At 45.2% G+C, this 14969-nt stretch overlaps 1 protein-coding gene across 5 annotated transcripts; it reads right to left on the minus strand.

The window, feature by feature from the left end:
• Positions 1-7213: 7213 nt before the first annotated feature.
• On the minus strand, positions 7214-10179 carry LOC139042707 (protein ARMCX6-like). Of its 5 annotated transcripts, none has more exons than XM_070502585.1 (4): positions 10039-10176; positions 9645-9734; positions 9196-9321; positions 7214-8886 (listed from the first exon to the last, which is right to left on the minus strand). In XM_070502585.1, the coding sequence occupies exon 4, from the start codon at positions 8739-8741 to the stop codon at positions 7839-7841; it is 903 nt and encodes a 300-aa protein (XP_070358686.1). In that variant the 5' UTR covers positions 8742-8886; positions 9196-9321; positions 9645-9734; positions 10039-10176; the 3' UTR covers positions 7214-7838. The 5 variants fall into 5 exon arrangements, with proteins under 5 accessions (XP_070358686.1, XP_070358687.1, XP_070358690.1 ...); XM_070502586.1 differs by having other exon boundaries at positions 9196-9347; XM_070502589.1 differs by having other exon boundaries at positions 9645-9753; positions 10039-10154.
• Between the last annotated feature and the right edge of the window lie 4790 nt (positions 10180-14969).

The following is a 14969-nucleotide window of genomic DNA, read 5'->3' on the forward strand; positions in this document are numbered from 1 at the left end:
AAAAGATAGCCCCCTTTCTTAGTTCTCCTGGAGCAGCGTGCTGTTGTTTTGCTGTCTAAGGGTATGTCTCCCCTGTTTGCAAACTGTGTGACCAATAAAGCTTTCCTAACTAAAAAAAAAAATAATAATAATAATAATAATTAGCACAATAAAAAAAATCTATGCAAAAAAAATAAGTAACAACCTAGTGGTTCAAAATTCAAAAGATAACAAAGGGTATACATTGAAAATCTCCCTCTCACCTCTCTGTCTCCACTACTCAGTTTTCCCCATCAGAGGCAACGTTATCAGCTTCTTGTGCACCATTCTAGACAGATTTGAGAGAGAGAGAGAGATTTTAAATATATATATAATGCATATTTATATATATTCACACATACATGATAGTTTGTCAATCCTTTGATATCACTGCATGAAAAATTTTCTTTTTAGTTTATAGCTGAGTAGTATTTTATTGCATAAATATGCCACAATTATTTAGTCAGTCCTCTATGTGTGGATATTTAAGAGGGGTTTTCCCCCATTTTTCCTTGATATTACAAATAATGATTCACTGCTTATATATATTTCTTTTTCTTCCCTTCTCTCTTTCCTCCTACCCAGTTTTGGTTGAATAGGTTATACTTCTTAGTGTGTATCTTTATACTACTCAGTATACTTAGACCCCTATTGCCGGATTTGTCTGCTTTAGATGGCATCTTTTGACTCCAGCTACTAAGGATAAGAATATCAACATATTTACATTACCTCCCACCATCTTTCTCTTTCCTCTCCCAATTGTTGTTAATTATATCACTTCTACTCCATCTGGGTTTATTACCATTACATTTGCTCTGTAACCATAATCACTGCATTTGTTTGGGTCTTCGTCCTAAATTTACATAGATTTGACACTAATTGCTAGACTTTTGCTATAGTTTCTTTCTTCCCTGTGTTTCTGTCACTTTCGCCTTCATCTCTGTGATTAAATTTCTACTACATTTTCCCTGAGGCCTGACAGCTCATATTTCAGTTCATTCTTGTCTTGCCATCCCTTTCTTGAGCTTTGCTTAATTGCTTCATTAAACTTTCTAATTCATGGTGAAATATTTGGTGACATTTTTCATCTACTTTTTTTTCAGGTGATTTCTCTTTATCTGCCATGCATTTTTCAGGTCCCTTTTCTCATGTGTTACCTGTGTTTACCTCTTGTGCCAGTTCCACTTTGATTCTCCATCTTTGAGAAACATCAGGTTTTATTAAACCAGTTATTTGCAGAAGGTTCATCTAGGACAAGGACCAGGAGTGTCTTCCCTGATACCCCAAATTTTCCTTATGGCTCAAGTCATTAGAGAGAAGCAGCTGTGGAGTCATTGAAAGCACAGTCTCTCCTCTTCCTTGCTGCTTGGGTGCAAACTCATCTCCAGTGCTATCTTGGGAACAGATTACTTCCTGCAAATGTGACTTGTCTCTGTGACTCCTTGTTTGGCCCAGTCTCTCTATGCTTCTCCTTATGGATCTCCCGCTCCACGGTGGCTCCTGCTATTAACTTGTGCATGCTTCTTGTCTTTAAGAAATACACAAATTTGTTAACAGAGTGGATCTTACGTTAAGTTTTCTTACCACAATATAGAAAGAAAGAAGGAAAGAAAGGAAGAAATATACAAATAGTCTCTCCCCTCTCTGGAATTCGGTGTTTAGTGGCTGACTTGAGAATGCAGAATCACAGCTAGAGAGCTTCTGGAAAACTAACCGAACAGACTGTGAAGCATAAAACCAACTTAGAAATGCAGGAGATGCTCTCTGTGAAGGAGTTAGATCCAGTACACTGCAGGCTTGGTTTGGACAGAGCCTCTGGTCAGGCCCAGAAAGGCAAACAACTCCATGTTCTCTGCCAGCCTTCCTGAGCTTTCTCATACACAGCACGGTGGGCAAAGGAACACACACACACGTTCTTCCTGCCCTGGCAACTGAGCTTGTGCCTATGAAGAGAAAAATGGGTGACATAAAAGATGCTTAAATCACATCCCGTTGCATCTTTAGTTGAAGTGGTTTTTCGTGATTAATTTTATTAGCATTTACTACACTGCATTGTGTTTTCCGTTTCCTTTGTCTGTATTCCCCACTAGATGATAAGCTCTATGAACACAAGAATGGTGCCTGTTTTGTTTACTATTCAATCTCCATCTGCGTCACACATGATTAGTGCACAGTGTCTACTCAGTTTGATTGTCTAGTGTTCAAGCTGCAATTTTGGTTCTGGACGGGAGTTTGTGCTTATCTATGTATTTGTGAAATATCTTCAATAGATGTACAGTATGTTTGCAAAGAGAAATTTGTTTTAAAAATGTGTTAAATAATATTTACAATATGGTCCAATTAATTTTAAAAATGCAGATGCATGAAAAAGACCAGAAAGTTACACACTCTGTATCTTGAGGTCGTGTTCTCAGATCTTTTCTCTTTCCAGGAATCTCATCCAGTGCCATAGCATCAGTTATCATCAAATATTCATGACTGGCAAGTCTATATATCTTGAGTTCAAGATTAATTTATTTGATCCCTTCAGGTTGCATATCCCACAGATATCTCATGTTCAACATATTTGAAATTGGAGTCATCACTCCTCAGTCCCACACCAAAACTCTTCACCCTCCTGTGTCCCCTGTCTCAGTGAACACAACCACCCCCCACCCAACTGCACCTGCTGGAAACCTAGTCATTATTGACTCTCCCTCGTCCTATATTGCTAGCTTGTCTCAAAGTCCCGTTGATTCCACTTCATTAATGTTTTTGATAAATGTTAATATTTATCAGAACAATACATACACGTGATAGCAAAACAATTAGTAGAGAGTTTATGATAAAAATGAATAATTTCCCCTCCTGCTCTTCCCTAGACTCAGTACCACTCTCTAGAATCCAGAGGCAGCTTTTCTTAGCTTTTCTGATTTTAGCTCCTTCTGATGCAGTGGTTCTCAACCAAGGGTGATTTTGCTCCCTGCCCTGGGGACATCTGTCAGTGTCTGGAGACATTTTTGGTTGTCACAACTAAGGACAAGGGCGCTACTTGCATCTTGTGGGTAGAGGCCAGGGATCCTAAAATGCACAGGATAGTCCCCAGCCCAAAATTTTAATAGTGCCAAGAGTGAAACCTGTTCTTGTAGTTATATTCAAAATGCCAAAAATGTACTTCTACCCCAATGGCCTTCTGATATGAAAACGGGACAATTTAGCTGATTTGCCTTACAATCCTTCCTCCCTCTCTCATTCCCAGTGTTTATAGTGTTATTATTATTTTAGTTTAATCACACAGTTAACAATAATTTATTGAGCACCACTGTGTGCCAGGCACTATTCAAAGCATTTAGAATTTGGTGGCAAGCAAGACAGAGAGAGCTTTTATTAAGCTTGTTTTCTTGTGGAGGAAATAAGCCATAAAAATCAATTAAAATAAATAAAGTAGCTAAATTCAACTTGAAATGATATACATAAACTTTTATTTTGCTTCATTAAATTCCACCAGGATTTGTATACTTCTCACTTTATAAAATGAGGATATCAGCTTTGCTATCCTTCTTCTTTTATCATCTTCTTCTATATCTTACATTTTGTCAGTTATATTTTATTTAGTCTCATGCCTTCTTAAAAGCTCATCCCCACAAGTGACATGTTAATCATTTTCTGAAACTATACAAAATAGATTCGAGTGTTAGGACACTACTCGGCTCAGCAATGAGCAGCATTTATATAGTCATAATCACCTAAATACTGTTCGTGATTTTCAATATATACAGTTCAAAGCAGAAAGCTTTAATTGGAAAATTGGTTGTTATAGAACACAATGTAAAAGTAAACTGGAGCTTACTATATAGGTATCTGTTTGTGTGTATGTGTCTATATATGACTATATAAAGCAGAAACCTCAGCCGCATTCTCTTCATTAGAAGGACAAGCTCCCCTTGCTTTCAAGACCCCATGAAGGCACCCCTTTAATGATGATACCACCTGACTCCTTTAGATACTTTCACAAGTTCAACCTAAGTCTTTTTTGGGGTGTGAGAGGGTTGCCTTTATATCCATTTGGTCACTTCAGACTGTTTTGGGAGCCATGTAGCCATAGTCTATTTATCTACTGTCTTCTGGTGTTGTAGAGCGAGGTGTAAATTACAAATAAATTTTATCAGGGTATGAATGCATCTTACTCTAGGAGTATATTCTTAGTAATTGAGGAGCTAGTGCAAGCCTGCTGCATCCTACGTGGCGTACTCAGAGCCCAGAAACACGTGAGATTAGCTTTTGCTTCAATCTAACACAGAATATTTGCTTAGAAATGTTCTGGAATCCAAGGTCAAGGCTCTTGAATCACTTAAGGGATGCTGTTCGTAGATTCGAGACTCAATAGATTCTTTTTCCTTATATTCCATCAAATGCTGGACTCGCTGTCTATCTCAATTTGCTGCATATTGGAGCACGTAAACTTTTCTTGTTTTGTTTTGTATCTGTTGTCTATTGCTGCAGAACAACCGCTCCAAAACTCAGGAGCTTAAAACAGCCATCTTATTTGTTCATTATTTTGTGGATCAGGAATTTGCACTGGGCTTACCTGTTGATTCTTCTGCTAGTCTTGCCTGTGATCATTAATGTGGCTGGGGTCAGCTGGAAGATCAGCATGGAGTCACTTGGTGAGGGGCTGTGCCTGTCCGAGGGTGGCACTTCAAAGTGAGGGGATTGTGGTCGAAACTGCTGAGAGTGGCACATAAGGTCCTGATGAGGATGCAGAGCTTGAGGCTGGCTGTATCAGCTGGGAAGCTGGATGTCTGCAAGCTTGCCTGCATTTATGGGGTGGAGGAGCCAAATCACCAAACCCCCAGGAGAGGCAGCAGGCTGGGAGGGCACTGGGAGCTAGTGTGGAAGCCAGTACCTACAGGCCCCACAGGTAGACAGAATCATGAGACGACAAGGAGAAAAACCAGGGCCTTTCTGGAGCTGGGAGGCAGTCTGTAGCAGCAGCTCCAGATTGACACAAGAGACAGTTTAGGCTGGGGCTGCCCCATCAAGGCAAGGCAGTCTGTGTGTCAATCTCCAGCTTGATGACCTTGTCTGATGTTCGCCACAAGGAAACCCAGAAAGAATCTCCCTCAGTCTCAGCAGACACGTAGGTAAGTTCTGTGCTTGGTGGTCTCGTGCTGCTTCATTTCGAATCAAGTATGGGAGGGGCACCATAGTGCCAATAGCCTCTGAATGTCTTAATCAGGCCCTGACTGGCGGGCATGCCCCAGACTGCCCCCCATGTCCCTAGGCAGAATCCACTGGGAACTGGGCTCCCGCCCTGGCACAGCAACCAACCAAGAGATGAGACCTGAGCTTCCAGACACAGAGAATGTTTTGGGGCAAGCAGTGCCAGCAAATGGAGAGGAGGCTCTTGACTTGGCCCCAGACCAAGCGCTGGAGACGCCTCGATGCAGGCAGCCTTCCCTGTGAGAGTTGCTCAGGAGATGGGCGGAAAGTCTCTGAGGCCCATCCTGTGCCGGGGGTCAGCTGTGGCCTGCAAGTGCCAAGTGCTCGCCTCGGAGATGGTGCACACCTGCCTGTGGCAGGACTCAAGTCGGGATTCAGCAGAGTGCAGAGGAGGAGGAAAGTGCGTGTTAATTTGGGACCCTGAGCCAGGAGGAAGGAGAAAATGTTCGGCCTTTGTGCTGAAATGAAAGACGCTGAGCACTAAGGTGTCACTGAAGACAGCATTGGCCAAGCAGACCCCACTGGGACAAGTGGATGCAGGAGCTGTCTACAGGGCAATCCTACTTGGGACGCAGATTGCCCAGCTCACCTGAGGCTGGCTTGGCAAGAAGGGGTGGTCATATTAGCAACTCTTAGGAAACAAGACAGGGCCCCAGAGCCAGCAGAGGATGCCAAGCCCCAGCGGGCTGTCACAGCAACCACAAGTCACCTCCTGGCCATCTAAGGCACCAGGGCCTAGGACGAGGCAGTGTCCCCGTTCCAGGTAGGAGTATTCCCCAGAGTTGGTCCTGGGACCTAACAGGCACTTATGCCCTCTGTCAGCCCAAAGAGGGGGGCGGATGGGCACAAGCAGGACAGTTGTAACCTATCTGCAACCCAAACTCCGGGAAAGGGAGAAAAAAATAAAACAAAAATTACGCTCTGTATGGAGGAGAGCAATCAGAAGGCAGAACACTCAGAGGGCGCTGATGCCCAGGGTGGCATTCCAGGGAGACCAGGAGCAGGCACCGGGCCCAGAAGCTGCACTGCCCAGAGAAGCTTCTCGTCGACTGTGGTGGCCAGGGTTTTGGGGAAGAGGACCCTTGCCTGACATATCAAAATCATGCAGGGAACCTGGTCTGGTGAGGCAGGGGCTAAGGCTTGCTGGGAAGGGTCCCGAAATGCTGGGGAGCGAGCAGCAGAAGGAGCTGCCCAGATCCATGGAGTGGTTCAGTGTGCAGGGCGGTTCTCCCTTTCCTCCAAAGGGTGTCAGCATCTTGGACAGAGGGGATGCAGACGTCTCCCAACGGATCACGGCCACGCCAAGCACCCTCAGCATCTGCCCCACCACCTCCACAGAGAGTCCACGGAGGGCTCCTCTGTCCCCTTCCTGGATCCCACCAAACGTACCGGGGATTGGGCAGAAGGGGGTTCCCCCAGAGGAAGCAGGGGCCAGCCCTTCTCTCTCTGCCAGGAATTTGGGTTTGGATCCCAAGGAAGGGAGAGGGCCGGGAAGTAGGTTTAACAGCTGCTTCACAAGAGAGAGAGAACTACACACAGCAGGCTCTCAGCAAGTGGCAACCGTTATTGCTGTAACTGTGCATTGAATGCACAGGGATGGGTTGCTGAGTGGTCCCCAAGGAGGGGACCAAACCCCAAGGATGCTGACCTGCGTCTCTAGGCCAGCAGCCAAGGAAAGACACCTTCATCGAGGGATTTCTCTGCACCAGGAGCCGGGCACTGTGCTGCCCACTTCACAGGTGTTGTCTCTCTTAGTCCTCCCAACATTCCATCTTAATTCCACCACATTCCCCTCCACGCCCCCCACTCCCGCCTCCAGCCCCTTCTGGAGGCTTATCGTGAGCACCACTGCAGCCCACCTCTCCTCCTGCCTCCTGTGAACACTGTTAAGCATGCATCTGTCGGGGAGCAAAAGCCTCGGTTAGCGCTGATCATGTATTATTGTCGTTCTCTCCACGCAGACCTTAAACTCAAGGACAAGTACCATGGCTCCTTTTCGGCAATCAAAGCACACAACTTTATTGATGATACATACAAATGTAGGCTTGGGTGGATGAGGTTACGTCAGTAGAGCACGTAGAAGGGGCGTGTACTTTTTGATGAACAGGTTCACTATCCATCAGCTCACGCAGAAGAAAAGAGTAAATGGAAAAGAAGTCAACCTAAGCAGCTACAAACTGCATTTTCAGCACAAGCTCCGATACCTGTCTGGTCTCCACCAAACAGTCCAGCTTACACACGGAGACCCAGGCAAGGTGAGGGACACAGGCAAGGTGTCCCTCGTGACGCTATAATGGGATGTTCTTTATCGACAGCGGGCAGCTGAAATGATCCCTTTACCACAGGAAGGAGGCTGCAAGGGACTAATTTACTATGTGCATTGCCTGCAGACTGCAAAACCAAGAGGTTACTCAGAGCTCCGTGGGAACCCTGCCTGCCTGGCCGATAAGAGTGTGGTCCTCCTGTTAGCAAGTGTAACTTTCACCCCATGATGTGGTGATTGGCGAGGGCTGGACCTTCAGTAGCACCCACTGCAGATGCCTCGACTGAGAACACAAGGGTGTGTTCGCCCAACAGGTTTTGGGTGGATTCAGTCCCGTTCTGTTCGACATGGCCATCTAAGAGGCCAGGGTGTCCGGGAGAACCTGTCTGTTCCCGTTCCTGATAAAGAGGGATGTGAACGAGAGCAGCATTTGGGCACCCAGCAATTCCCCCGCCAAGACTGCCTTTTCAGACAAACCCACCAACGGTTTCAAAACCTGAACCTCAGCACATCCACTTCCCTCTGATATCAAAGGAAACTTCAAGTCTGAAACGGACTTGGCAAGCATGTTATTAATAACTGTCATGCTTATTAACAAATTTAATCCGGCCTGCTGCAGAAATGAGTTGCAGCAATGTGACACAGTCTCCCGACACACTTCATTGATGTACATCTTAATCGGGCCCTGTTTTTCAACACTCGCATTCAAGTTATCCAGGGCACAGAAAGCCTTCTCCTTAACAGCAGGGTCCGCTGTGGGGATCGTGTTTCCACCAATGGAGAGGCTGGCCAAGTGACTACTGATATCGTGGCTAAATGAAAAACCAGCTTCCTTGGGCTGAGCAAACAACATTTTTCCCTGAATGAAAGGATACTTGGAGAGGTTAAGAACACAACTGAAATTTTTAAAGTTTTGAGTACTCCAAGTGTTTTTATGTTCATAGGGGAATGGGCGCTGTTTTATTCCATGTGTTCTGTAGGCCTTGCCCCCACCTGTGGGCCTGTCCTCAGTGCCACCGGGGGCCCCAGGTTCAGTCCAATCCCCATCCTCACTCCAGGGCCGAGCCATAGTTGCGAAATCAAACCAAATCTCGGGCTCCTCCTCATCCAGCTCCTGGTCATCATCCCATTCCTCTTCTTCCTCCTCCAACTTCTCACTGTCATCTCTTCCTATGGTTAGTCTGTAAACGCAGTAGCAGGCACCAGCCCCAATCATCAGTCCTGCCGCCATCCAACCCACCTCCCGTGCCCGGCCCATGTTCAAGTCAGTGCCTGCCTTGGGGCAGGACAGGAGAGGGCTTTGCTCCACCTGATTGAAGAGGATTCTTAGGGCCAGGTGAGTAATGGTGGAGGGTAGTTGTCTTCAGCCTCTCCCAGGCTCCCGTAGCTCTCTTGTGCTGAATCTACGGGTGAAAAATTGCATTAGGGCTTTGGGCTATGCCTGAGTTTGTGCCTCACTAGACAGACAGAGTGGAGTTTGAGTTCTGGTTGAGAGAGGTGGATTATTAGGAAACTATTTCTTTGTTCTTTTCTGTCATTTTCCATCTACCCTCAGGATCCACCATTTCTCTTCCAGCCCCACAGAGAAGGGCAGGAGGTGGGGCTGTGCTATGATTGCTAGTTGGGTGACACGGAGAAGCTGACCGTAAGGTAAGTTTCCTCCTCCACCACACTCCACCCCCAAAGAGTCACAGGCAGTTTCTCCCACCAACCTCTACCAAAGTCAGGTAAATTCCTTCTTCTTCCCTTGTCTTCTGTTGTCAGTGCTCCTTCCACAGTGATTGACGGACAGTCTGGCAGCAGGACAGATGGAAAGGCAGATAGCTGGCAGTGGAGAACTGAAAGTGTCGTGGATGGATCAGCACTGAGAACACAGGTCCCAATACAAGCTTTCCTGAATTTTCGGCCTTTGAGTTTAAAATATTTCTCACACCCTCCTGACTTTCCTAACGCGGGCTTCCCCCGCCCCACCCCCCCTTGTCGTCCGCCATTTCCCCAGCAAAGGCCGCCACACCCCTTTCCCTGCACTGAAATGGGAGGGGGTGTGGAGAAAGAAGGGGCCGGGAGAGGGCGACTCGGACCCGGCCCCGCAAAGATCCCAGCCCTCCCTCCTCCGCCGCCCCCATCGCCACCCCCACCCAGGGTCCAGGGCTCATTCCACCTTCACAGCGACCTGCACGGTCCCAAGGCAGTTTGCTCCTTCCGTCACCGTGACTTTTGCGGCCACCTACGGACCAACGGACCTACAAGCCTGCAGACAGATAGGGGACCTAAGGGACAGAGTGCTTGGTGGACGGAGCAGCACTCGGGACACGAGTGCCCTGATTGTGGAACCTTTCTTTCCTCAGAGTCTCTGTAACCGCCATTCACTCCCCTCACCCCCGCCCGAAGTCCACCAGTTCTCTCCACTAAAATGGGCACGAGGAGGGGCGGCAGTTTTTAGAAAGTAGGCGAGAAAGGGACATAGCCCCTCTCGGCCCGAACCTGGATCCATGGCCCTCTTGGCCCTCTCCTACCTCCACCTCCCTCCAAGCAGAGCTCACGCTCCTACCGACCTGCACGGCCCGGGGCGAGTTTCCTTCTTCCTCACACGCCTGCAGAGTAATAGGGGGCTGGTACCCAGACGGAGGCGACTGGCAGGACTTCTGCTCTAGGCAGCTCTTGGTCACGTGACGACCACGTCACCAGTGAGCTCTGGCCCCCAATTTCCACTCCCACAAGCAGTGCGGCAGGCGCCAGTCTGCCCTGTACCTCCCCCCAATCACACTGGGCCCTGTCACTCTTTTCCTCTCTAACAATACCAGAAACCAGAAGGGGCCCTGGCTCTCTGGGGTTTGAATTTGCCTTTCTTTAATTACAGGAAGGGGCAGCATCTTTAGTTGGGTCTACCATTCACTTATACTTCTTGGGGAAATGTCATCCTTTCCTTGGCTCTGAGACTCCTGCCCCCTTTCCTTAATTTCTACCCCTTCCCACATCCAGTCTATGCGTCAAAATTGGGGGCAGGGGAGACAGAAAAGGAAATTAATATTTTTGATAAATTTATGTTCTATTTTGTCCTTTCTTCCTTTTTTATGGACTTAAGGTATACTATTTTGTAATCAGAAAATACAATCAAGCTGTTTCACAAGGAGAAAAAAAATCAAGACTTTAAAAACATATATATATATATGTGTGTGTGTAATAACCAAGATTTTCCAGTTAATAAGGAGGCGTCATTGATTTGGTTAGGTTAATTTGTGTCACATTGAAAATATTTTATTGTGACTGCACAGGAAATAGCAGTTTTCAAACGGCTTATTAAAATTTAAAAACATATCCTTACAAACAAAACCAGTGTGCTTTCAATATGATTTATAAATTGATGGATAAAATTAATCTATAGTGAGGTGGTCAGTGTTTCAGTTGTGACCATTTTAGATCAGTTTACTGCTGTCTCTTTCATCTTCCTGGCTGAACTCTTAGTATGAGGCATCAGACGACCGAGATCTTCAGAGAAGCCTGCTTTCATTCTGGCTTTAAAGGACAGACTTTATGCAGACCACAACTGCGGATGAATCTTACGTCTTCAGATGAACCTTACAAACTAGTAACTTCACAGATTAGCCTGCTACAAAAATTTCAAAGGTCTTCATTTAAAATCTATTCTGAAGTTTCACGGTGTAACCCATAAATCATCCAGAAATTGGAGAATTCTCTGTTATCCCACTGATGGAAATGAGACTCAACGGATGGAATTTTCATTTAACTGTGACACTGGTGAGATATCTCTGGTGTCTGTCATTCAGGTACCATGTCACCCTGGGAGCAGCTAGTGTCCTGCATCTTCCAGCGGAGACACTGGTGCGGGTCTGTGGGTGACTGTGAATCCTTGCAGCACCCCTGAGATCCATGTCATTTTTCCCTCACAAAAAGCACAGTTTACAGGATCCCAAGCAGTCGCCAGGAGAAAGAAGCCTTTTCATTCCCTGCCTTCTGGTCACAATTTCACTGCACCCCAAGCCCCTCAGAATAATCCCAGAACTCAGGGACAAGGCATGCAGAAGTTAGTCCCCAGACATCCAGCTGTCCCCACTAGGGAGTCATATTCTAAATATAGACCCTTCAGGCAGCCTCTTTCTTAGAACGTTGAAATATGACACCCAGCAGGAAGCTCCCTGGGTGAGGGGCCCCTGTGTGGAGGAGGCCCTTTGAGGAGGTGAGCCAGGGAGCCCAAAGCGCCTTGCTGGTGAATATTCAGAAGTTAAGATCATGTCACAACTTTCTGGTCTTCCTCAAACTTTTATAGTCCAAATTCATTCACCAATATCATACCCCATCTCTCTAAACCCCTACCTCATTTGTTTTGCAATCATCTCCTTATACTGTTCTCTTTGTCACCCTTTATTTACTTCTAGACGAGTGAATTCTATTTATGAAGCCTTACTAACAGAACTTGCAGATTGAAGTGTTCATCATTTGATTTTTGGCTGCTAAGTACTTATATAAGTGGCTTTTGTTTGTTTTGAATATATACATTAGAAAGAACTAAGGAGTGTGTAAAGCTTAACAAAGCTTTAAGGATAAAGACTCCACTCTTACCTCTGCTTACTAGTATAAAATCTCTCCCCCGCTTTGGTATATTTTCCGAGTCTTCCAATGTATAACCGCCGGCCATCATTTTCCCAGTCTGTCAGACCTGTCTTGTTTGAACCCACTCCCTCTCTCAAACTTCCTAAACCCCATGGAATGATAACCCTTTCAATTCTCTTCTTTGTTGTTTTGATCCACAATTTCTACCAAAGAACCCGGGGACTAGCATTTAAATTCTGCTTTGCTCTCCGTTATGCATCCACCAACAAATATTTATTTAAGGTCATGTTATTTGCCTGGCGTACCATTTCAAAAGTGAAAAAGGAAAATCTTTAAGCACTCCTCAGACAAACCTGTTAAAAGTTCCTGAGCCCGCAAAAGACTCTGTGCAGCAACTGCCAAAAGGAACCTTTTGGCTTAAATCAGTATGTGGTCAAATGTAATGTGTGACTTACAAAGTACCCCAAACCGAAAAGGAGTCAGCAGATGGCAACACTAATGGAATTGTAGAGGGTGAGAAAAATAAATTATAGAAGACTGTTATCTTAAAAAGCTGTTATTACCTTTTGTATTGTATTTGTTTTTGTATCGTGCATTAGTTAATTTTGTTTGGTTGCAAGCAACAGAAACTAAGCCCAGTTAACTTAAACAATGAGGAAATACTGAAGACCAGGGTCAGCTCTGAGGGGTCTAGGTAGGAGAAATTGATGGATGGCCTTTCCAGGATGCCATAATTCCACTGATTTTCAGTTTTTTCTCTTGTTCAAGATTTAAATTTTAGTAAGAAAGTATTGAGTTGGTCTGCTTTGGGCACAATGCCCACTCTTTTGCTGGGGAAAAGGACGGGGTATGTAAAATGTAAAATGCATGTCCTTTCTTTTTCCAGAGACAAATGTAAACTGCTTCAGATGTTGTTGTTGATTTGCAGGAGACTTTTAACTACTTTGGATATTAATCTGTTGTCCAGCTGTGACTGAGGTGCTAGGGGCCTATTTGCCACAGCATGTCTTAGTTGTAATTTTCACTTTAACTGAACATTAGAGAGGTACAGTTCTGAAATGGTGATGCACAAGATTGTCTTCTAAGCCAAAGCTACCTGGCTTCCCTGACAGGATTCCACAAGGTTGCATCTACAGTTCAGGGTCTTGTCCTCATTGTTGCACAATCAATCCCTGATTTTGTCTGTATGCTGTGAGCAGATGCCTCTCTCAAGGAAAGACCCCCATTCATAGAGACATGTATAAGTCTAGATCTGAATGCCCAAACTCACGGATCTCTGCATTTGCTCCCTGTAAGTAGGACACAAGGGAAGCTAAATCTCAACAGGAGTGACAACTGACAAATTTACCCTGAGAAATGCAACTGTCAGGGTTACAGGAGGTTTCTGTCAGTTTTACCAGCCCATTCTCTCCCGGTAGGCAAGCTACTACAATCATGTATAGCTTAATGACAGGGTAGGTTCTGAGAAACGCATCATTAAGTGATTTCGTCGTTGTGCGAACATCATAGTGTACTTACACAAATCCAGATGGTATAGCCTACTACACATCCAGGCTATATAATACTAATCTTAGGGGACCAGCATTGTATATTCAGTCTGTCATTGACTGAAATGTCAGTTACACAGCCTACGACTGTACTTGGGAAACCACAACCTCAGAAGGTTGCGTGGTGAGCCTGCAATCAGAGCAAGGGCATTCGTTCACCTTAAGAAGTGGCTTTCAGCTAAGGAAGCTTGAAGTGCTCTTACACATCATGAGGATGGCTCTGCCAAGGAAAGCTAAATGTTCCATTCATCTTAGCCATGACTCTCTCTCCTCCAGACAGTGCTTGGGTGGGAACTACCAACACTTTCCTCTGGCTCTCCTTTTCATATATTCCTATGCTTGAATAAGCCCCTTTGCTGCGCATGATCTTCCTCTAAACACAGAATCATATAGTTGATGTGGTTTCTGCTTACTAAATTTCAGTCATATCCTAGTACTGCCTCCCAGAAGTTACATCCATATGAATTTCCCCGGAGTTTTGCCTGTTCCCAAACTTCCCATTCTCTTGATTCACTGTCATACTGCCTGTGGATTTTAAAAGTTATACTCAGATAATAACCTTATATCAAACTATTGGGGACTATCCCACTGTAGACCCCATGTTCTGACATTATTATTTTTCCCACTATAATAAATCTCAGTCATTGCTGACAGGTGAATCACTGAGTTCATCAAACCAGTCAGTGAAATGGTTTCACTAATTCACACTAACTGCTAGATACTGAGTTCCGTTTTGTCTTGGTCTCAAGCTTCCTCCAACACCTGTTCCATTTGAAAATGATATTCTCTATTTGTACTCAAGTATATTTTGTAATGTTCTTTGTATGCCACTCACTTTGTCAGTGTGCGTGCTTCTTTATCTCACAGATATCCACCACGTAGTTGTGGTTTCTACTTAATCTTTTCTGTGTCACTGGCTTCTGAGGCTCCATGCCGTTTGCTGCTGCAAGTGAAAGTCTGGAGCTCTCCTGTTTAGAAGACTGGCCTGGTCAGAAGATTATGCATTCTCAGACACACTGATTAGCTCATTCAGCGTTGTGTTATGTGCTAGGCCCCAGAAGATATTAAGATCGCTTTGAGTCAAGGGTGTAACACTTCCAACAAGTGATAAAAGTGAGAAAACTTTTGGAGGCCATCACCCATCACTCTCCAACTCCCACTCTTTTTTTTCTCAAATGAAAATAGCTTTATTGTAATTTTTTTTTCTTATAAAAAGAATGCAGGCCGGGGGAAGAAGAGGGCAGAACAAAAAGAACAAAAAGGTATCAAGAAAGTAAAAACCACACTCTCACTCCGGGTCTCCTTTTCTGATAGCTTTTCCGTTTCAGATCTGGGACTAGATTTCAGAGGAAATGGTAGACGTTAAC

Source organism: Equus asinus, chromosome X (genome assembly GCF_041296235.1).
Source record: "Equus asinus isolate D_3611 breed Donkey chromosome X, EquAss-T2T_v2, whole genome shotgun sequence".
NCBI lineage: Eukaryota > Metazoa > Chordata > Mammalia > Perissodactyla > Equidae > Equus > Equus asinus.